The 25221-nt window shown below is 35.2% G+C and overlaps 1 protein-coding gene and 1 long non-coding RNA gene across 4 annotated transcripts in view; one reads left to right on the forward strand and one right to left on the reverse strand.

Moving 5' to 3' along the window:
• The window catches only part of MIB1 (MIB E3 ubiquitin protein ligase 1), a 147086-nt gene that overhangs the window by 33865 nt on the left and 88000 nt on the right, over positions 1 to 25221 (reverse strand). For both annotated transcript variants that reach the window (XM_090285744.1, XM_090285743.1), the window contains exons 13-15: positions 6422 to 6554; positions 3868 to 3954; positions 1897 to 2058 (exon numbers count right to left, since the gene is read on the reverse strand). In XM_090285744.1, coding sequence (XP_090141870.1) covers positions 1897 to 2058; positions 3868 to 3954; positions 6422 to 6554 — 382 coding nt within the window. The remainder of the gene's footprint in view (positions 1 to 1896; positions 2059 to 3867; positions 3955 to 6421; positions 6555 to 25221) is intronic.
• LOC150002777 (uncharacterized) lies at positions 19263 to 21347 on the forward strand. 2 transcript variants are annotated; one of them, XR_016512640.1, is made up of 3 exons: positions 19263 to 19582; positions 19912 to 20082; positions 21246 to 21347. It is a non-coding gene; the product is annotated as an uncharacterized LOC150002777 (long non-coding RNA). The 2 variants fall into 2 exon arrangements; XR_016512641.1 differs by having other exon boundaries at positions 19264 to 19407.

The raw sequence follows: 25221 nt of genomic DNA on the forward strand, positions 1-25221 counted from the left end.
GAACTCCTTTAGTTTTACCTTGTCTGGGAAGCACTTTATCTGTCCTTCCATTCTAACTGACAGCTTTGCTGGGTAGAGTAATCCTGGTTGTCGTCGTCGGCAGCCGTCCGTCTCGAGAGACGATGGTGTAGCTTCTTAAGAGTCTATCTGCACCGCCGAGAATGGCTGTGCAGTCCGACTCGGGAGTGACATGGTATCTGTCTCCTCCCGTGTTGAATCGACATCTTGCGATGACGCTGAAGCTACAGAGCCTGGGCAGGGTAATATGGAGGGTCTGCTGTTGCCCATGCAGCAGACCCCCCCTCTCTTCGCAGCTGAAGGGTCCAAGGGAAAGACGGAGTCGATACAGCTTGGGTTCAGGTGCGCCGCAGGAGTTGCCGGTGTTGACTACAACGTCAAACCGCCTTAGGGACTCCGGCTCCGGATTTTCTGTCGGGGTTTACTCCCTTAGCCTTTCCCCTGAAGAGGTATGCCGCAAGGCAGCGGAGGTTTTTTGGAGTCAGAGTTTTCCTTCTCTGCTGTACCCTGACTGGAAGATCGAACCAGCGACACTTAGCTCGCAGGCCGACGCTCAATCCACTGAGCTAAACCAGCCAGGGCTTAATCCTGGTTGTAGGTCCTTGCTTTTCATCACTTTGAATATTTCTTGCCAGTCCCTTCTTGCTTGCAAAGTTTCTTTTGAGAAATCAGCTGACAGTTTGATAGGCACCCCTTTGTAAGTAACTCTCTTCTTTTGTTGCTTTTAATGCTCTCTTTATCTTTAACCTTTGGCATTTTAATTATGATGTGTCTTGGTGCGGTCCTCTTTGGGTCTAGCTTGTTTGGGACTCTGTGCTTCCTGGACTGGCAAATCTATTTCCTTTGCCAAATGTGGGAAGTTTTCCTTCATTATTTTTTGAAGTAAGTTTTCAATTTCTTGCTCTTCCCCTCCTCCTAGATTAGGATGTTGGCATGTTTAAAGTTGTCTCAGAGGTTCCTAAACCTCTCATTGTTTTTTTCAATTCTTGTTTCTTCATTCTGTATTGGTCATTCTTCCTTGTGTTCCAAATCATTGATTTGAACCCCAGCTTCCTTCCCTTCACCAATGGTTTCATGTAGATTTTCCTTTGTTTCACTTAGCATAGCCTTCACTTCTTCCCTTATGCATTTGCCATATTTAATCATATCTGTCAAGTCTGTGAGCATTGTTATCACCACTGTTTTAAACTGTGTGTCTCTCAGGTTGGCTATCTCATCACTCAGTTCTCCCACTGGAACCTTAATCTGCTCCCTCTTTTAGGCCAGATGTCTCTGTCTCCTGAACTTGACAGCCTCCTGTGTATGCCTTTGTGTCTTTGGTAGATCTGTCACACCTCCCTGGATGAGTATTACTTCTTCATATCTTTGTTTGTTGGACAAAGCGTGTCTACCTATGCCTCCACCTTGGCTGGAAGTCCATATCACATATTTGATAAAGAACTTGCATTCAGATTATATAATAACTCTCAAAACTCAATACTAAGGAAACATCTCAACAGAATAATGAATACTGGTATGAACAAACATCCACCAAACAGTTGTAGGTGGCAAAAAAGCCCATCAAAAGATGTTCAATATCACTGGTAACTAGGGAAATGCAAATTAAATCACAACAAATACCACAATACATCTATTTGAAGGGATAAAAAAAGAAGAACCAAGCAACTTCTGGAAAGTATGTGAAGCAATATAATTAGCGCTGACTAATATTTAGTTTATAAATTAAATTTCTACATATGTAGCTCTGATAAAATATTTTATCAGATACAGGTTAAATCAGCCACAAACATAAGATGCTATATTAAATGATGTTCAATATTAGTAGTCATTAAGGAAGTAACTTCCAGTGGTTCTGAGTTAAAGATTATCTTTACTCACTGTGTTCTTGGATGGCTCCCAGGCAGCATCAACCTTCCCCACATCTTGCATATCTTGCAGCTGACGTAGCTGAGACAAGGTATGATGCCTCAGAGCTTCATGCAAAGGAGTATCCCCATCCTTATCCTGAATATCTAATTTGGCACCTGCTCGGACCAAAAGCTAAAAGAGAAAGATATCTCATTTGCTAAAGCATCCCCACCCACAAGAAATTATGACATATGTAAAACAACCGAGAGTGTCTACCTACCTGAAGGGGCTGCCACAAAACTAATAATACTTAATATTTTCTTGCTACTACTCTGTAGCCCGGTGGCTGCTTACAAATAGTGATGACTTCTGGTTATTCAAATATATTGAATTAAAACAGAAAGAAATGAGAACCAATATCAAGGTAACTGGGGCAAATTTAAGACTTCTTTTCCTATTAATTTCAAAAATGTGAGGCGGAATATTGTATAAGTACTTTCAAAAGAACCCAATAATAATGTTAAAAATTATTCTATTATTTAAACAAAGTTTGTTATTTTTTATTCCATTCTCTTCAGTCAATTTTCTCCAAGTATATGTTCCTAATGGAAGTCCAAATATAAACCAAGAAGTTTTAGCAAGAGCAATTTTAAATAACAATAAATGTGACATTTGCTAAACTACAACATAAAATGCAGAGTTGATATATTTCAATAGTATTTTAAGTAGTAACTATAACTTTATTTAAGACTTGGTTTATGATGCTTCGTTGTTTTTTAATCCTCACCCAAGGACATTTTTCATTGCTTTTTAGATAGAGAGGAAGGGAGAGAAATATCTATTGGTCATCTCCAATAGATGCTCCAATCAGGGATCAAACCCACAACGTAGGTATATGCTCTGACTGGGAGTCGAACCTGCAACATTTCAGTGTACAGGACAATGCTCCAACCAACTGAGCCACACTGGCCAAGGCAAGACTTTGCTTATGGTGCTTTAACAGTTTTCTTAATCCTTTCTTCAAATACTATCAGTTTTAGAAAAACACCACACAGAACCAATCTCAAGCATATAGTCTTACCTGTTTTGGCAAATTGTTGTTTACCTGGTTTTACTTTGTTCCAAAAAGGTTACATAGAATGTCATTCTAGGCAGTATTTCTTGGAAGGCTTGTTGAATCACAGATCACTCCTAGTTCCCACCCCTGGAAGATCTGATTTGGTTGGTCTGAGGTGGGGCCCAAGAATTTACTTTTCTAAAGGTCAAATTTCCAAATTTTAAGAATCACTGCTCTGTTAAAAAACTTAAAACAGACAGTGTTTCAAATATTTTGTCTGGAATCACCAGATTAGTAAAATAAAGTATATATATTTCAGCTTTTTTGGAATCTGTGGAGCAAATGTCCAGTCAAAGCTGGACATTTAATTATAGTTCAGTCTCAATTATATAAATTAAAAGGTAATGTGCTTTCTTTTTCTAATCCTCATCAAAGGACATGCTTATTGAGTTTAGAGAGAGGGGAAGGAAGGGAAAGGGAGAAAAGCATTGATGTGAGAGAGAAACATCGATCGGATTGTTTTTCAGACATGCCTGACCAGGGACCAAACCCACAACCTAGGGATGTGCCCTGACCAGGAATTGAAGTCGTTACCTTTTGGTTTACAGGACAACACTCCAACCGAGTCACACCAGCCAGGGCAAGAGGGAATACACTTTTTAAAAACTAATTTATATGTTATTTTGAAATTCCCTGATTTAATATTCTGGGAATTCACAAATCTGGAAACCAAAGGTAGAAAAATTTTGAATATCAGTTTTAAGATATTCCCTACTGTAAATTAAACTAATATAAAATAAACTAAAATTTTAATTTTTACATGTAACTATACCGTTTGAGAAATCTAACAATATGTTACTTAAATTTTCAAAACATTCCTGAAATCTGTCTGGTTAAAATACAACACAGCTGTAAACTAAGATTCAGGTTAGTAAACACTTTACCCTGACAATCTGGGTGTGTTGTCGTTCAACAGCAAGATGTAGGGCTGTTTGTTGGTTCACATTCTGGATATCCAGGTTTGCATTACCCTGAAAAAGAACAAAGTTTACAAAGTTAAAATCTGACACAGTGGAAAACACTAAAACTGTAATCCTTGATGAGTACTAAATAACACTGGATTCTGTTGACCACTTTCTACTGCTCCAGCTGCTGGGACATTGTTCTCATATGGTAATACAGGAAGAGTTAAAAGGGCAGCAAACTTTCTGAAGTAAAACAGTAAGTCTGAAATATAAACACAGCTCCTTTTCAAGCTCCATTACAAAGCAATGTAGATAATCAGAGCCTTTTAACTTAAAAATTTCCTGAGAAGTTTTATTAATGAGTTGTCATATTGGATACACTTTAATGACCTAACAAGGTCACTTCCTTCTGCTGCATAATTGAGCTCTTCCACCTTCAGTGAAAAGGCACTTTGCTTGAGGGTCAGAAGACAATGCTTAATTAGTATATAAAAACACTTATGAAGGAAGAGCAGAAAGTCCCATCAGAGTCCTGGGATGGCTAAAGGACTATATGAGAACAACTGAAGCCAAGGATAAATGAAAAGGAATGAGAAGCAAAAGTGATGAACTTGGCATCAGGAAACCTAGGTTAAGGTGCTGCTGTCATTTACAAGCTTTGTCAAATGAACTTAAGCAAGCACTATACCCTTTCATGTGTATTTTCTCAGCTCTAAAATGGTAATAGTACAACCTATTTCACATGGTTAACATGAAGATTTTAAAAAGTAATATACAAAGCTCCTAACACAATGTCTAGCATAATTTTTTAAAAAAAGGAAATTAAGAAAAGGGCCACAGATTCAAAAGATAAACTATCATTCTCTTTACGTCTTAGAACAACTCGCTCTCAAATTACAACTGAAATCCCAAGTTTCCTGAACTTTCCCATCATTTAGATTTTCCAAAGTAATATACATTGTATAGCTGTACCATAATATGTTTATCCAGGCACTACCTGATGAACATTTGGCTTGCTTCCAGTTTGGGACTATTATAAATAAAGCTGCTACAAATATTTAGTATAAGTATCTGTGTGGGTACAAATCTCTTGGGTACATACCCAGAGTGGAACTGCTCGACTATATAATGAATATATGTTCAACTTAGTAAAGAACTGTCAAATTGTTTTTCAAAATGGCTGCTTTGGAAAAACATCAGCAATGTTTGTGTATTTTAATTGTGCCACATCCTAATCAACACTTGGTTTTTCTGGCCTTTAAATTTAATCACTGTAGTTAATGGTTAGTAATATCTCAATATGACTACAATTTCTGTTTCCGTAATGACCAATTGTAATTTAGGCACTGTCACAGGATATATGGTCAATATACAAAAAATAATTATATTTCTAGACACTAACAATATACAATTATAAATTGAAATTTTAAAACAATACAATTTACAACAGCACCAAAACGTAAAGATATATCTAATACGTGCAAGAGCAATCAAACTCCCAAAAGACTTTTAATAGAAACTAATAATCTGATTCTAAAATATATATGGACAATCAGAAGATCTAGAATATTAAAACAATTCTGAGAAAGAAGAACAAAGTTGGAAGACTTACTTTAACTGATTGCAAGTCTTACTACAACGTGACAATAACTAAGGCAGTGTGGTAATGGCTTATGGGTTGTCATTTAGGTTAGAATGAAAAAGAATATGTCATAATTAAAAATACTTCTAAGAGAACTAATTTTAATAATAAAGACTTAAATGTCACAGGAAAGGCAATTCAACTTTTGAACTATTTCTTTATCGAAATGTGTAGTTTATGGAGGATACAGCTTATGATATGGGGCTTAATTACACATAAAGGACTATCTCCTAAATTTTCGTTTCATTTTCTTAATTGTAAATTTCTTGAAGTCAGGGATTACAGATAATTCTTTGATAATGCTTTTTAAAATTTGCTGAATATACTAAAACATCATAAAACTGCAATAAATAGATTCCAAAAAATTCAGTCATGAACACTTATCATATTTCTGAGATGACTAAAATGAGTGTGTGCTACTATCCAGTCACAGAATAGAGGGGTCTCTCAGTAATCATGAACTGAATTCCCCAGATCCTGGTGTTACCTGAATCCCTGCAACCTGGTGTTACTTGATGGGACTGGCCACACCATCTTAGATATCAATAAGATGGTTCTTAGTCTGGTGGCTCATTGATACTTCCACAACAGTGGCAATGATTCTGGGAAATTTCTTTTAGTTGATGCTCATTTCATTGGAATAATCCATGAAGATTATGGAGAGGGAATACTGGGGACTGAAACAAACACACACACACACACACACACACACACGCACACACTTCCTTCATTTAACAACCAGTGTTAGGCACAAACTGAACGTTCACTATTCCTGAATTTACATAATCATGGGATTTTACTGTAACAAACTAACAGGTTGTTGATGAACTAATAAATAAATGAATGGCAATGGTTTAAAATTGTTAAAAATTATTTAATTCGTTTTCTTACCTGATGTACCAACAATTCAGCCACTTCCACATGATTATTAAGGGCAGCCAGATGCAAGGCAGTGTAGCCATCATCTTTCTTCTCATCCACAATCCATGGTCTTGGTAATTTAGATAATAAAACACGCATTGCACTGAAAGTCAAATTAATGTTATTTTGATATTTAATTATTTGTTTTGGGAGAAAATTATTTTTAAAAACTTCTAAAGTCAAATGAAAATGTTTCTTTTTAAAGAAAACCAGGCATAGAGAAATAAAAATTCAATTTTTCTAAGTCTCAAGTGTACACTTTTTGATACTTTAAGAGGTACACAAACTGTTATGGATTGGAGAATAGAATCAAAACAGAACTGGAGGAATCACGCAACCTAACATTAAACTATATTATAAGGCCATATTAATCAAAACAGCCTGGTACTGGCATAAAAACAGGTACATAGATCAATGGAACAGAATAGAGACCCCAGAAATAAACCCACAGCTTTATAGTCAATTAATATTCAACAGAAGAAGCAAGTATATACAATGAGCTAATGATAAATGGTGTTGGGAAAATTGGAAAGATATGTGCAAAAGAATGAAACTGGACCAACACCTTCTGACACCACACACAAGAGTAAGTTCAAGATGGATTAAAGACAAATATTAGGCCCGAAATCATAAAAATTCTAGAAGAAAACATAGACAGTAAAATCTCGGGCGTTGTTCACAGAAATATTTTATTGGATATATCTCCCTAGGCAAGGGAAACAAAAGAAAAAGTAAACAAATGGGACTACATCAAACTAAAAAGGTTTTACACAGCAAAAGAAAACATCAACAACAACAACAACAAAATCCCAAAGAGTGGAAGTACACATTCATCAATACATCTAAAAAGGGGTTAATACCCAAAATTTATAAAGAGTTTACAAAACTCAACAACAAAAAAACAAGCAACCCAATTAAAAAATGGGCAAAGGGCCTGAATACACACTTCTCCAAAGAGGACATACAGTTGACCGATTAGACATATGAAAAGATGCTCAACATCACTAGGTATCAGAGAAACACAAATTAAAATCACAATGAGATATCACCTCACACCTGTCAGAATGGCTATCATCAATAAATCAACAAACAAGGGCTGGTGAAGACGGGGAGAAAGGGGAATCCTTTTTCACTGTTGGTGGGAATGCAGATTGGTACAGCCACTGTGGAAAGCAGTTATGGAGAATCCCCCAAAAATTAAAAATAGAACTGCCTTTTGACCTAGTAATCCCACTTCTGGGAATATATCTGAAGCAACCCAAAACACTAATTCAAAAGAACATAAATACCCCTATGTTCACTGCAGCATTATTTACAATTGCCAAGGTATGGAAGCAGCCCAAGAGTCCATCAGTAGATGAGTCCATGAAACAGCTATGGGACATTTACACAATGGAATACTTTCTGCCGTAAAAAAGAAAATTTTACCCTTTGCGACAGTATGGATGGACCTGGAGAACATTATGCTAAGTGAAATAAGCCAGTCAGAGAAAGACAAGTAGCATATGATTTCATTCATATGTGGAATCTAATGAACAAACTGAACTAACAAGCAAAATAGAGACAGACTCAGAGAGAGCAGAATGACAGCTGGCCGGGAGAGGTTAGGGGGTAGAAAGATTAAGCAAAAAGGAAAAAGGACTCATGGACATGGACAACAGAGTGGTGATTGCAGGGAGGTAAGGGGTAAAAGGGGACTAAATGGTAATGGAAAAAATATAATTAAAAAAAAATAAGTAAATACAAAAAAAATGGGAGTACTACAAAGAGAAAACATGAGATAAGAAAATATCGAAGAGTTGTGAAATGTAAACTAATAATGATACAAATTTAATTTGTGGAATCTCTTAGGTTCAATTTTAATAGTATATATTAATGAAAGAGTTAATAAAGAAGAACCAAATAGCAAAATTACTTATGTAACAAAATAGTAATAATTGAGACAAATTTTATGTAGCTGGCAGATTATCATGAACTCTGCACAGTTAAAAATCTATGTCATTTTGTACTGCTAAATTCAGTTGATGTCAACACACTCAAAATGGATCATTATAATGTAATATTTAAAATGTTAAGAATCAGTTAACAAAGTATTTCCAAAATAAAAAAGACAAAGTTATGCTAAAGAGCACTAAAGATTAAACCATAAAAGAACAGGAAAACTAATTATCAAGAAATTATGCTTCTTAAAGAAAAGGCTAACCCATTACCATAAAAGAAAAGTAAAATTAGAAGCAACTTTTCTTAACATACATCAGCAACTTTTCTTAGCAGAAATGTTTTATCCTCACCCGAGGACATGCTTATTGATTTTAGAGATAGGGGAACGGAGAGAGAGGGGGAGAGAAAAATTCATATGGGAATTTGAATGTGCTTCTCGCACATGTACGCACAGGAGACCAAACCCACAACCTAGGCATGTGCACTGACCCGGAACTGAACCTGTGACCCTTGGGTTTACAAAATGACACGCCAACTAATGGAGCCACACCAGCCAGGGCAATAGAAATGTTTTATGTAGAAAATTTGTAATATAATTTGGGAAAAAAATCTCCCTTAGCATATTTATCTACTACTTTTTTAAAGAATGGAATCTAAAGTAACTGCCCCATTCATAAAAATGGCAGTAAACACAGGGGAAAAAAATTTTTTTTAATTGTTCCAACAGAGTAAAAATGTAAAGAAATAATAGTAAGATACATATTACCTAAGGTGATATATATGAGATAAAAATTTGAAATACAGAAATGTTATAAATGTATAGAGAGACAGTCTGAAAATACAGAGCCAGAATATGTGTAAATGAAATTGTAAGTCTCTAAAATAACGAGACTAAAGCCTAGCATGAACCAGAACGTGTTTCCTTAATGGCAGTGGTCTATGAATCCCACATAGCAAATCCACAAAGCAGGCTTTGAAGGATCCAAAAACTTTGAAAACTGTACTCAAATTTGAAAGTTTATAGCTTTTATCAGATTTCAAAACAGGTTTATGATTGAAAGTATATTGAGAACCACAGTTTACAGACACCCTTCAATGATTGCTATTGAAGTTACGATCATTGTTTAGGCATGACAGACTTCTTTGGAAATCTATGGAAAGCTATGGACTCTGTCCCCAAAGAAATGCTCAAAAAATCTTAACAGTTTTCTGAGTCTACAAGCCCCTAAATCAAATTTATGGACCTTATAAAAGCTAACATTTGTTTTCAGTAATTATAAGACTTCTAAACCTCCTTATTCAGTGGATTAAAACAAAATACTAGATAATTATATAAACTTTGACCCAGATTACTTTTTAAGTCCTCACCTGAAGATATGCCTATTGATTTAAGAGAGAGAGACAGAGAAAGAGAGAAGCATCGAACAGTTGCCTCCCAATGCTCCCAAATCGGACATCGGACCCACAATGTAGGTATGTGGCCTGATCAGGAATCAAACCCACAACCTTTTGTTATACAGGACAATGCTCCAACCAACTGAGCCGCTCAGCCAAGGCTGACCCAGATTCTTTTTTTTTTTTTTTTAATAATTTATTCATTTGTTTAGTTATTTTATTTATTAGAGAAAGGGGAAAGGAGAAAGAGAGGGAGAGAAACATCACTGTGTGGTTGCCTCTCACTCGCGCCCTCAACTGGGGACCTGACGTGCAACCTAGTAATGTGCCCTGACTGAGAATCGAAACGGCGACACTTGGTTCACAGGCCGATGCTCAATCCACTGAGCCACAGCAGCCAGGGCTTTAACCCAGATTCTTAATGGGGAAAAATACTCAAGCAATATTATATATTTGAATATGTTTGGATTTGACATAATCGTGATGTCAATGCCATACATTATCTATTATTCTACACATCTGGCCATGTAATAAACAGAATTTATAGAAGTTTTGTGATTCTTGGGCAGTTTTAAATATGCAAGTATTAAATCATGTGAAAAGTTTTATTAAAAATAAAAAGGAATTTTTACAAGTAATATAAACACATTATTAATTCAAAGAAAATGGTGATGTGAATTAAGAAATTGCAGAATAAGTTGGTTGGGGGCAAAGAAATAAAGAGGAATAAAGCATAAGACAGTCTTCCTTCATTATAAGCTTTGTGGCAGTATTTGACTTAGATACATAAATTAATTTGATCAAAAAATATTAAGTTAAAACACTAAGATAATATTTAACCTTGCTGTATTAAAATCTCTTTATTTGTAACTTCACCCTTGTAGGTAAGATATATAAACATTACAAGTTTAAAATTATAAAGTGTGGTTAATGTTAATTCCATCAAGTTTTCTATTAGTCACATTATTAAACATTCTCTGTATTCCTGAGAAGCTGGTTCTTAGAGAACCATGTTTCCCACCATTTCCCATTCCAGGTTGAGAAGTACATTCCCCTATTGCACTAGCAATAGCTCTAAGGAAGGAAAGGGAAAGAGGAGCAACTCCTCCTCTGAGCATAATTTGTCTACTGAGATGGAGCCGTCACTTGTTCTTCTAGTCTAGTATTTCCTAACTGAACAAGCCAGGGAAAGCTGTAGTCCCTCAGAAAGAAGAGCAAATGGTTCAGAAAGTTATTAAGGCACTTAAACAAAAATATATTTGTATTCTTGAAAGCCTATTGCCTCTCTGTTCTCTCACTTACTTCATTGTCTTTTTAGTTTTAACTCTCTTTGTACAATAGGTACAATTAAACTGTCAAAACACAGAACAGGAGCAATTCCAGGGTACTCTTGGAAGAGACAAAAATAATCCGAATCCATTCTAGATCACATTCTACATGTAAATTAAATTCTAATGTAAAAATGCAAAATTGACATTTTTAGAGAGAAAGATTTTATTGCAGAATAAATGATAATTTCAGATTTCACATAGAAGCAGTGTTATATTGGTAAATGAGTGACTATATCAGATCAGACAACAGTTAATTAAGTAAATAAAACATACAGATAACAAAACAACTAGAGAAAAACAGATCTGTAGAAGGGAAGAGCCAGAATGAGAGAATCACGAGATGGAATTACAATAGAAAAGATTAAAACTATGTCTTTTTCTTAAAAAACTAATGACTGGTTTAAAAGAGCAAAGAAATGGTTTCTATGTAGGCTGAAGAAAAAAGTGAGAAAAACAGTTTGTCAGTGTACTGCTAGCATTATCCAACAAAGAAAGTTCCTGGACAAGTAACCCCAGTATTCTAAGATGCCCTCCAGTAGAATCAGTAAAATGCTATCATTTTTAATACATCATCATATGGAAGTTATTACAAGCTGATGGTACTGTCCATTAAGATCATCCAACCATCTCACTCACCAATCAATTTCAAATTTTAATTTAACTATTCATAGATTTATTTTTACCCAAACAGGGGGAAAAAAATACACTACTGATCAGCTGCTGTGAATATTACCATCTAAAGAAAATTTCTAACCTCCAGTCAAGATGGTGGCATAGGCAGACATGGTTCACCTTTCTGAACAACCGCATCAAAATTACAACTAAAATATAGAACCACCATCACTAACAACCGTCAGTAATTGAGTTGAATGGAAGTCTGACAGTTGTGGAATTAAAGAAACTACATCCATTCAGACTGATAGGAGGGGTTCATATGTGGAAAGGGCTGGTCCCACACCCACTTGTGGTGAATAAAAATCATGAGGGATATCTCAGGAGGAGGGATATCCCAGGAGCGAGGAGTCCCGCCCGGTCCCCTACCAGGCCCCCAGCCCAGGGTTCCAATGCCAGGAAGATAAGTCCCCACAACTTCTGGCTGCAACAACCAGCAGGCATTGAGTTAGAAGAAACTGTTGGAGCCCCAAGCAGTTCCTCTAAAGAATCCCCACACAGACTCACCTATTCAGGTTCACTCCCTCTGAGCTCCAACACCAGGGTAGCAGCTTGAAAGACACCGGTGGCATACTGAGAGAAACTGGAGTGTCTGGCATCTAGGCGAGCAGAGGCCATTATCCCCTTTCTGAGCCCTCCCCCCAGACAGCCACTGAGCTGGCAAGCTGGTGCCGCATCTGAGACTCTATCAACCCGGTTAACACTGTTTGACCCACCTTGGAGATCCTCAGAGACTCTGCCCCACCCAACTCATGGGTCCACCCAAGTTGTTTTTCCATATGAATGGATGGTCTTGGTTGAAGCTTCACAACTTCATAAACCCTATCAAACAAGCAACAGCTGGCCTCAGTGAGCCCCAGGTCTGGCACTAGCAGCAGCCAGCCTAGATTCACAGTTTTCGCCTGGAAATCTCCAAGTTCCAAACAGGTAGCAGCCATTTCAGATTGCTTTATAGCTCATGCAGGGTGGCCCTGGGCAAAACACACATGGGGGCTGATCTTGGCCTGCATCACTCAGGAAACCCCAGGGCCAGTGCACCAACTGGACAGCTACAGACCACTTCAGATCACCACTACCCTGCCCCTGCATAGCTGATCATCCACCAAGGGCAGAGGTTAGTGGTCAGTCGTCACAGCCAATCCCTGCAGCTGACTGGTCTGGGTAAATCCCTCCTGTTCATCTGCCAACAGCAACCAAAGCTCAACTACAAGAGGAGGGTGTACTCAGCCCACACAAAGGGCGCACCTCAAGTACCCAACTTGGGTGATACCCTACAGGACACCTGCTACATTGGGCCATTCTGCCAAGACACAGAGTCAAAGCAGTTATACTTAATACGTAAAAACAAACACAGGGAGGCTGCCAAAATGAGGAGACGAAGAAACATCACGCATATTAAACAACAAAACAAAACTCCAGAAAAAGAACTAAAAAAAATGGAGATAAGCAATCTAGCAGATGCAGAGGTCAAAACACTGGCTATAAGCATGCTCAAAGAACTTAGTGAGGACCTCAGCAGCATAAAAAAGATTCAGTTAGAAACAAAGGATACACTAATTAAAATAAAGAACAATTTACAGGGAAACAACAGTAGTGTGGATGAAGCCAAGAATCAAATCAATGATTTGGAAAATAAGGAAGTAGAAAACAACCAATCAAAACAAGAAGTAAAAAAGAATCCAAAAATTTCAGGATAGTATAAGCAGCCTTTGGGACAACTTCAAGCATTTCAACATTCACATCATAAGAGTGCCAGAAGGAGAAGAGAAAGATACTGGAATTCTATTTGAGAAAGTAATGAAAGAAAATTTCCTTAATATGGTGAAGAACATATAAGTCCAGGAAGCACAGAGAGTCCCAAACAAGATGGATGCAAAGAGTCCTGCTCTAGACACATCATAATTACAATGCCAAAGGTTAAAGATAAATAATCTTAAAAGCAATGAGAAAAGAAGTTATCTACAGCGGAAGTTCCCATAAAACTGTCAGCTGATTTCTCAAAAGAAACTTTTCAGGCTAGAATGGATTGGCAAGAAATATTCAAAGGCATGAAATGCAGGGACCTACCACCAAGACTGCTCTGCCCAGCAAAGCTATCCTTCAGAATCGAAGGGCAGATAAAGAGCTTCCCAGACAAGAAAAAACTGAGGGAGTTGATCATCACCAAACCATTATTATATGAAATGTTAAAGGGACTTATTTAAGAAAAAGAAGATCAAAACTATGAACAATAAAATGGCAGTAAATACATATATCAACAACTGAACCTAAAGTGAAACTAAGTGAACAAGAAGAACAGAGACAGAGTCAAGGATACAGGGAGCATTTTGATGGCTGCCAGATCGGAGGGGTGTGTGGGGGAATGGGTGAGGAGGTGAGGGGATTAAGTACAGATAAGGTAGTTATAGAATAGCCACGGGGATGTAAAGTACAGTTCAGGAAATGGCGTAGCCTAAGAACTTACAGGCATGACCCATGGACATGAACAATGGTGTGGAGACTGGCTGAGAGAGTGGGGGTTGCAGGGTACAGGGGGACAAAGGGAGGAAAACTAGGACAACTGTAATAGCATAATCAAACTATAATTTTAAAAAAAAGAATACTTCTTTCTGTAAATAATATTGGCATGCTGACTTATACATCAATGTCTTACAAGTTAATTAGTATTATACAGCTAAAGTCTAATTACTCTAGACCTTTAAAGCTGAGGTCCATATCCTGGCACTGTGAAGGTCCAACCAACTACACACTCTCACCCATAATCTGTTGCATATCTCTCACTGCAACAAATGGTCATGATTCATATCTAATACTAAAACTTCCATAGACATCTCTATAAAATATTTTAAGGTTTCTGTAAGAATTAAACAAGATAATGTAGGTAAAATCCTACTACTCTTCAATAGAATAGTTATGACACCTCCTAGATTATAAACCTGTACCTTACATAGTAGCACATATTCCCCTTTTCTTCTTTTCTCTTCCCAGTGTTCCTCCTATATTCTTGATTTTGGTTATTCTTATCACCATTTAACCAACCACCCAAGTCACAACCCAGGAATCATTCTAGACCTTTTCCTCCCTTATCACTGCTACATTCAATGTTTCCTAATGATTTTCCCTTTTAAAACTAAAACAATTCTTTTCCATGGAACCAAATATATTTTAGGCAGGCTTTCACTGATTTTCCTCTAAACATTTATAAAAGCCCTCTTCCAAAATCTATTCTCTATAACATCCCCAAACAAATCTGGACATTTCACAATTGTCACATATTCAAAATTATCAGCATTCAAATTTTAAAAAGCTCTCTTTTAATTAACTAAATCTTAAGACTGGTCCTGATAAAACTTATCTAAAATACAGTTTCTTCCCTTAACATAGTTTTAAAAGAGTGTAAGACTAAAATTAATATTTTGTTGATAACTCATAGCAAAATCAACTCCTGAGTAATTGGTATAAGTTGAAAAGAAACACTGTAGACAGTCCCAAATCAAAATTAATGCAAAAGTTAATTGTGAAGTAGCCAGGGATAAGCAGATTAATTTTTGTGGTTGCCGTTTTTAAATAAACTTTTCATTTTAGAACCATTTTAGGTTTACAGAAAATTGTGGAGCTAATACAGAGTTCCTTACCCCTACTGTTAACATTTTACATTAATATGATACATTTGTTAAAATTAATAAACCAACCATGAATGAGTCTTATTAACTAAAGTCCACTTTATGTACTTTTTATGCTCCAGGATGTCACATTACTGTTATGTCTCCTTAGGCTCCCCTTGGCTGTGACAGTTTCTTAGACTTTCCTTATTTTTTATGGCTTTCACAGTGTTAAGAAGTACTAATCACATATTTTGTATAATGTTCCTCAGTTGTAATTTATTTGATGTTTTTCACGTTATTACTGGGGGGTTACAAGTTTTGGGAAGGAAGGTCACAAAGGTAAAGTGCCATTTCATCACATCCTATCAAGGATGCATATTATCAATGTGACTTATTGCTGTTGATGTTCACCTTGACAACCTGGCTGAGGTAGTGTTTGTCAGGTTTCTCCACTGTATAGTAACCCTTTTTCTCTCTTTCTATACTGCAGAATACTATACGATACTATATACTCATTAGAAAGAAGTCACTCTGCACAGCCTATACTTAAGGAGAAAGTTATGCTCATTTCCTTCAGGATGGAGTATCAACATAAATTAAGTTAGAATTCTACAATGGAGATTTGGGGTATACAAATTTTAATAGAAACCTATAACCCTCTCATCTTAGTTAGAAAGCAACTAATTAATATTAATTCCTGACCTTCCACCCACCCACCCCCATAAAAACCAGACAAACAAAAACAAATAATACAAGGTCTCAAGAAAAGAGCCAATCTTTGGGCCCAGCCTGCTAGGTGAGCTAAGGGAAAGTTAAAGAGAAAAGTTCCTGGAACCCACACCCTCACATTAAGAATAGCTATGAGTGGCTGGTCTTGTTTTTGTCCATGGGGTAAACAATCCTAGGAATCCACAATATAACCATGCAGATCCAGTTGCAGGTCATTCCCTGCAGTTCCTTAGTTATTAAGAGGAGACTGGTGTTATGCTGCAAGCACTGAAGCCCATGGAATTGTCAGGATGAGAGTGGTACTGGTTCAATAAATAAATAATTTTATTAAGCCAACAGACTGACCTGTGGAGCACAGTATATGATATATTGAGATATTTTTCCCTAATGCTCACTCTTTTTAATTTCTCAATCTGGTTGTTTCCTAAGAGGTTAAGGACATGGATGGTTTAAAGATAAGATCTTACTACCAGTTAAGCAGGCATTTGTGAACAGTGCCAAAGAAGCATTAAGTTCCGGAACAACTAATAGCGGAGCCTAGCATAATCCCTGGCACATGGTAATACTCAAACGTTTGCTGAATGATGAACAAATGAGTTCTAAGAAGCAGAGGGGACAAGCAGCTGTCTGCAGTGGTATGTGATAGTCAAATAGCTCTGGGTCCATTTTTAGGGCCTGTCATTCTGTGCGATCTATCTTCAGAAATAGACAACATTTCTCCAAACAAACCATAATAGTTAAACTCTAAAGGCCTTACATATTAGTATTAACTTAATATAAAAGACATTAGAATAGCACTATAGCATATATCAGGTGTTCAATAAATGCTTGCTAAGTTAATGACAATCCGCTAAATCAGTTAAAACATATCAGTCCAGAATCCATAAAGGAACTTATTAACAAAGTTGATCAATCCCAAGCAGAACTTTTGTTGGGCATGCTAAAAGCAGGACAGCATGCAACAATATGAGCACATTTTTGTTCAATGCATACTCCTATCTGAATGGATGCAGACAAGTCTTAGAGGGTATAAACCAAAATGCTATCCACATTAATCACTTTAATAAATGAATATAGATTGTTTTTGTTAAATAGATGAAAGAATTACAGGGAATAGGCATTTCTTAAATTTTTCCCCCCTTTTATTGATTCTAGAGAGAGGGGAAGGAAAGACTATCAATGTGAGACGGAAACATTGATTGGTTGCCTCTTGCACACGCCCCGACCAGGGACCTGATTTGCAACCCAGGCTTGTGCCCTGACCAGGAATCAAACCAGCAGCATTTGGTTTGCAGGACGACGCCCAAGTAACTGAGCCATACCAGCCAAGGTTACTTAAATGATTTTAAAATTATTTTTGCAGTGCTTTTTTTCTCATAAACTCTTTTTTGACAGATAATATAATTAAAAGGTTCATTAATATAGCTTAAATTTATTAACTAGCAAAATCCCTGATTGGTGTGGCTCAGTAGGTTGGGCATTGCACCACAAACTGAAGGTCACTGGTTTGATTCCTGGTCAGGGCACATGCCTGGGTTGTGGGCCACATCCAAGGTTATGGGCATGCGAGAGGCAACTGACAGATGTCTCTCTCACATCCATGTTTCTCTCCCTCTCTTTCTCCCTCCCTTTCCCTCTCTCTAAAAATAAATAAAATCTTTTAAAAAAAAAAATCGAGGAGTAGCTTTCTCTGTTACAAAATGGTTAACAAAAACATGGAGAAAATTAACCTATTTTACACTCTGAGACATGTGACGCCTTCTCACAATATGTATAAATTTACTTCAATATCTAAGAAAGCTTTTTAAAACTGCCAAATACCTATAGAAGCTTTCTTTATGTCACTGTTTTAAAAGAGCCATCCAGAATAATTAAACTGCTATGGTATTAAATATTAAAGACAGAAACAGTGTGAAAGACAAACTATCCTTGTAAGAAAATGAGCACAGAATACTGATAATGGTTTCTCTTGATGCTTAACTGAATCAACACAAAGAGACTATATTTGAATTAAGAACAAGGTATAGTTGGTTTCTCTTGGACATTTTCAGGTTTATTGGATTTGATGTTATATTTTTTCTCCTTGGTTAAAGTAAATAAATTTTAATGTTAAATTATTGTGAATATGCTATTAAAATTTAGAGCAACAGCATTTTTCCTTTGAGCTTTACACTATGTACCAAAGTTATAGATAAGTTAATGACTATTTTAGTCTGTGATAAAATGTAAAATGATATACCTAAATACTATTTTTTTAAAAATTAAAGAGAAATGGCAATGTAGAGGGGAGAAAAACAGCACTTTACATTTGAAAATGAAATAGAATTTAATTAATAATAAAATGCATGTTAATAATTATATATGTATATAGTTTCAATACAGAAGTACACAATTACTCAAAAGCATTCCTGGCTCTGTTTTTCACATAAGCACTAAAAAAAAATTAACAAAAATTGACACTAAATTACGTTTTAAGCAGTATTTCCAAGATTTCATTTACACACCACTCCCTTCTTTCTTTATGATCTATCTCCACCTTCAATATACAGATTCTACTTACCATTTCTACATATTTTCCATTCAAATAGTACTCATTAACCTTAAAAAGCAGGTATAGCAACAACTAGCTCTAAAGATAACACTACAAAGTCCCTTCAGGCCACTAGCTATGTAAAATATCATCATCCATAATATTTTTAACCAACAAAAAATCAGTTTATGAAACATGATTTGACAGCAGAGATATTCTACTTATTCTCTATCTGTCTAAAAACTGTCTTGCTACTAGCCAGTTTAAAATTTTTCCTCCTTCCTATTTTCTCTGCAGTGCTTCTAAGTATAGTGACAGCCGCATCAGGCTTTCCTAGTCTCAGCGCAAGCTCAGTGAAAATCTGGGAAATGTAAGTGGAAAAATGAGAGACCGCTTTATTTGGCAGTGCTTAAAAAAAAAAAAAAAAGGGCAAGACAAATGGCAAAGCAGTGTTTGGACCACAGGATGAACAATCAATAGGCAGAAAGCAAGATAGAGGCTTCCCTCAGCTTTTGGATCGACAATCGACAGCTGAGAGACTATTTTTTGCTATGGTTGACTAAATATGGTCAGGGAAGAGAGAGGCACAAGAGAGCCTGTTTGCCTGGGAGTGCATGTTTCAAATGCTTAGCTGCCTATAAAGCTGTAACAGTTTAGCCTGTGTCCACTGAGGGAAGAATTTAAGTTAGCCTCTGTAGTGACCATGTGGAAGTCCTGACCTTGCTTGCAGACTTGACCTCTGGATATGACAAGGTAGCTTCAATACAGATTTACCATTTAATCCTGGAAACTAAAAACAAACAACAACAAAAATATCTCACAGCAAGAAAGATGCAGAATTATTTCCTGAGAAGTCAGAAGAATCCCATGTATTCTGGTGGGCAAAGGAAAATAGTGTGAATGTTTACAGTTACTTGGGAGGAGTAAGGTGTGTGTTGTTTTTTGGCTTTTCGCTTTTTGAGATTATAAATTAACTTGCTCTGCAACTTTTCCCCCTCTTCCGAAACATTTCATCTGAGAAATAAGCGAGATAGCAATCTTTGTTGTTTGCTTAACTGTCTGTACAGCAGACAGAAGGTACTCATATCTGTGCCATACTGGTAATATAACATTCCAAATCAAATAGCCAGTGTTGATTCAATTTTACTGTGTGTGTGTGTGTTTTTTTTCTTTTTTCTTTGTAAAGGGAAGGGAAGGGAGAGGTAAAAGCTGGCTGATTTATTTTTGTTAATTTGTTTTTCAAATTTATCTTAAAAGGAGAGGTTCTGTATTCATTGACTTCCCCCTTACTTCACCCGCTCATGAAAAGAAGTGCTGAATCAGCAGATAGAGTGAAGGAACAATCAAGATGAGATGGCTGCTGCTGATGTGACTCTCTAGGTCATTATCTCTTCCTGCTGCAAATGCTGCATGACACTAAGCTTACAGGTAACAGAGCACCACAAGGCCTGTACTTTTAAGGATGCTTATGACTTTCTGAATGCTTACCTATTATTAACTCAATATTACGTTTTTATTGTTAAGTTAAATTTTATCTGGGCACAGACTAATTTCACAGTTCAAGTAGAGAGCTGATGTAGTCTAAAGGGGAATGCTGTTCAAATATCATGGCAGATAACTCTTGATCTCAAAATGTACAAATCCATTAATGTCATTTACATTATTAAAGATTCGGTCTTTATTGTTTCAGATTACAAGACTTTGCATGCCTAGTAAATTACACCCAGCTTCCAAAGTATGCTGTCTTTTAAAAACTATTAACTATTTCAAGGTTTAATCAACCAAGAAACTTGGCAGAACACAAAATACTTTTTAATACTTACTCTAATTGGCCAGAGAAATAAATCAGAATGAGCATGGTGAAATTCTAATGCTGCAATGCTGACATTGCTGTAGTACTGGGCTCTCTTCTGCTACATTGTAATTTGCTCTCTATGAGCTACACCAGCTATTTATCACAGGCTATAGAAATTCTTTCTCTGCCTTTTTTCCTCCTTTCCCACATCTGAAAATTTCTTGCAGTTTTCTTTTAAATTGATTGTTTACTACCACAATAATTAAAAGCAACTCACCACTTATCATTTCTTTTAATGATAAATTATTAAGATAAAACCCAGGGCTAATACCTTTCAGATCTTTTAAGTAAGACTTTGGAAAAGTTAACTGTTCTGATAGTTATCCTTTATATTAAAAAATAGTATTAATAAAGAATCAAATGAGCTCAACTCACCAAAATTTAGTATTTATATATATATATATATATATATATATATCTGTTTGAATTACTGTTTCACACAAAGAGAAGCACCAAAATGTAAAATTCAGATTAGTAACTAATGAAGACAAAGGAATGACAAAGAGGTTTTCAAATGATCATGGGTTCTTATCTGTAACCTTCTAAAAAACTAACAAAAATTTATCATCTTTAAAAATTCAATTTACTCATACTCTAACAGATCTGGTTTTTCACCTTGTCATTTCAACTTTAGGGTCAATATCAGAACTCCTAATTGGATAATTGTTTAAGTTTTTAATAAGGTATCTAGTCTGTAAAAAGAATCTGTACCAAATTAATTACTATCTACTTGCAGGATCTAGAAGCAAACTACAAAACAAGAAGAAATTCATCCTGAAAACTCTCAAGAAACACTAAGATGGTCTTACCAATTTCTGAAATACACTGTAAAACTCCACTGATTCTATGAATTTCATGCAAAAAGGACCAAAGCGGGCGTTCAACAGATAACTGGTCACTGTTTAAAAGTGTATGTCCACCAAGGAACCATAAATGGCATTAATGCAATGCTTCAGGTAATTTTTTTTATAAAGTTTAGTCTTTGATAGTCTCTGCAAATGATCTACCACTGCTCTACATCAGTAAGCTGAATGTTTTACTAACAAATGGGAAAATAAAACATTTCATGTTTTTACAGCTAACAACTTAGTAATACCTACTCAGAGTACATACTTCTTTATGTACCCATATGAACATACAATGCTATGGAATGTAAAGAAGTATGTATTTTTGGTAGGCAATAAACCGCCAAGAGAAATAAGCTGCAGCTAAAAGAAACCCTTGCTTCTTTTTATGTGAATGACCTTCATATGGTATATTAACCTAGAATCAAAGAGATGGCCTTTGGAAATAATATCATAAAAATGTACCTACTTATAGGTGAAAACTCAATGTCACTAAGATTTATATTCTGTGAAAGAAAAAAGCTCTTCTAAAGTAGATTATCATAAAACTCCTTAAATATTTTACATTTGAAACATAAGGTATTCTTAAATCAAGTATTCACATGATTAAAATGTGAAATCCAAAAACAAACAGTATTATCAGTACAAAAGAATGAGAGATACATGTGATCTATTTTCAGTTTCTACAGTTTGATTTTAATTTAAGTATATCACAGTAGAGCTGACTGATTTGTTAAGAAAAACAAGATACAACAAAAGCTGATTTCATTTACATTTTAACAGCTATTCTTGTATTTTGAAAAATTTATAATTTAATAATATTAGAGGAATTCCTGAAGCAAGTTTTGTTGTTTTATGTTTTCTTTTATGAAAGCTACAGACATAGTCATAACTTTAAAAGACTCTACTTTAAGTAAATTCTACTCTCAAAAGAAAAAAGTTGTCCATGTCTTTCTCAAGTTTATCAGGTCCTTATACTAACTTAGTACTTAGAATAAATTAAAATGTTAAGATTTATGAAGAAAAATGACAAAATTCTGGGCCATAGCTCTAAGTCAACAGGGCATATTGGTAACAGACTGCCAAACTTAAAAGAAATTAATTTATTATCTATGTTAACTTTGTATTTGTTTTATCCCAAGGGGGCATACAAAATGAAAACACTATAGTCAAGAAAACAATTTACACAGAAAGAAAAACCTTCTTTTAATGGTACTATGCAATTACACCTCAATTTTTATAATCATGATGGACTCACTTTATTTACTGTATGTTAAAGATATCAAAATACATCTTTACTTTATACAAATTTATTCTGTATTATATTTACATATTAATAAAAATTAAGCTCTTAAAATACAAACAGTACCTATTTTAGATATTATGATAGACTTACATTAGAAAAAATACTAATATTAATATTCTAATCATATTTTAGTAAAAGTATTCTTTCAACTGGAATATTTAGACATGTATAAAAAGCATAATAATATTTTAAACTTTCTGTGTGTCACAAGTTAAATAGAATGGCTATAAAGTTAACTATAGTTAATGTTCTCTGTTTAATAAGATAACTAGTTAATTGTCAAAAGATGATTTTTATTTTATCAGATTATAAAAATTAGAAATGACTATTAATTATGATAGCATATAAGTTATTGCATCTTTATTGGAAATTATAAAAGCTCATAATTTTTAAATTCTATATTTCAAAAAAAAAGTTCAAAGCTTAACACTTAAGCATAGCCCTTCTTTCGGATCATCCACAAACAGAATGGCAATGTGTCATATTTCATTTAATTACACATGTCCTAAATACCAAAAACTGAGAATATATACCTCAAAAGGAGAGGTTCCCCTATAAAACTATTCAAAGGGTATTACTATACCCATGTTTTATAATGAAAACTTATATTCATTTTTCTATAGGCATAAAAGTTTTTAATTAAAACATCCCAGCAACTAAGAATCTTGTTATAGAGTATATAAAATCCTTAGAAAATAAAATGACAGCATCTCTGATTCATTTTAAAAAGTAAAATCACATACTGATTCTAGTGCTTACAAGTTTAACTTATCTAAGAGTATTTTCAATCACTCTAAAATGTCACATTCATCACTTAGGTCAGCTGTTCATTTTTAACTTAGTACATATTAAACTCTGGGCATCTGCTGACGCTGGTGTAACTCAAACATTTCAACTGTCTCTCTGACAGGGATAACAGATGCTGACATTATCAAATGCTGTACTATTTTTTTTCCATGGCCTCTCCTTGCCCCGATATGGCCAGTATATGAAACTGAACTGCCATCCAAAAGCACACTTGAGCAATTGGATCTGCTAAACAGCTCCCATATAACTAGTAAAAATAGAAGCTAGTTTTGCTGCTATCTTCAGCACTTAAGTCCAGGCAATTTAACACCTGTTTCACTTCCATTCTAATAAAAGATGGAGAAATTATAGTTACATTAATTTCACCAGCAGTACAATACTTATTAACCAACAAATGCAGAATAAGCTTAATATGAGAATTATTTGAATATTACCTGAATTAGTGTTGACCATCTGCCAATTCAGTTCAAACAGTAACTATTTCTTTACTCTTTATATTTCACTGAGAGCGCTTACTTTTACAGGCAAATTATAATTTCTCAAACTTTTATTTTAAGCAAATATATTTCAGAAGATTTCCCTTCCTGACATTGAAATGCAACACTGAAATCATACTATAAAAAAAATTTGCTGTACTGAGGTTTAATAGTAATTTTAATACTCAAACTCATGGATTACAGCTAACCACCACAACTCAATGTATAATTAAACTGATAATGAGGAATAACTAGGCAATCTGTACAGAGAATTCAGTCAAGGAAATAGACACTTAAAAAGGTTAAATTACTAACCTATGATTAGTAATACTACAAAAGTAAAAACAAAGAAAAATAAGCTGGTATGCAAGGTAGTTCCTTTCAACACAAGTCCAAGCAATACACTGAATACACATGCAATCTATTTATAAACCAAAGGGTAAAGGTACCTTCTTAAGGCCACTCATATTCCTCCATCCCGTCATCAACTTCCTTCTAGACCTCAAGTATAATACTAAAAATAGCAGGGGCAGTAGAAAGGTATGCCTAGCAATATTCATTTCCAAACCTGTTAGGTTACTTACTTGGTTTACAGTCTAAAGATAAATATAAAAAATTACTCTGAAATGCATCAAGCTCTATTTGTTCCTTTAAATGTTGTTGGTTTTGAAACAGGTTATTGTCTACATTTGAGAATTAAGTAAAGGTGTTAAAAACAAAGATGACATCGATAATTCCTTAATGCATTAACAACATGTTAAAGGATAAAGACTTGCCCTTTTGGAGCAGGAAACAGTAGGAAAAGTGGTTTCAGAATAGAAAATTTTACATTCAATGACTGAAGTACTGATATGAAAAGCTAACATTTGTGGAAGGTTCATAACCATAATTTTACAAATGAAAAGCAGTTTAACTGTTTTGGAACCCTAACTAGCACCACTGCAATGCTTTGCTAGAGCTGGTAAAATGGAACCAAATCGCCTCTTCAATGGATTTGGTCCCCTTCAACCAGCTGTAGCTATGCATTGATTACTACAAGACAGCCAGTGTTTTCATTTATGAGTATCAGACATGTCAACTAATTTCAACTACTCAGATTTTGCTTTAAATTAAAAACAATAATTTGTTACTGTTAATTCTTCTTGTAACTGTTACAAGTGGTTAACAATGTTTATAAGAAGTTTTACGAAAAATGTGTGGATGACTTAAGGATTACAAATAAAATAATTTTACTTATTTATTGTCTCTTGGTATGAAATTTCTTAACCTTTGGAAAAG

Source organism: Furipterus horrens, unplaced genomic scaffold (assembly GCF_987537825.1).
Source record: "Furipterus horrens unplaced genomic scaffold, mFurHor1.1.pri manual_scaffold_8, whole genome shotgun sequence".
Lineage (NCBI taxonomy): Eukaryota > Metazoa > Chordata > Mammalia > Chiroptera > Furipteridae > Furipterus > Furipterus horrens.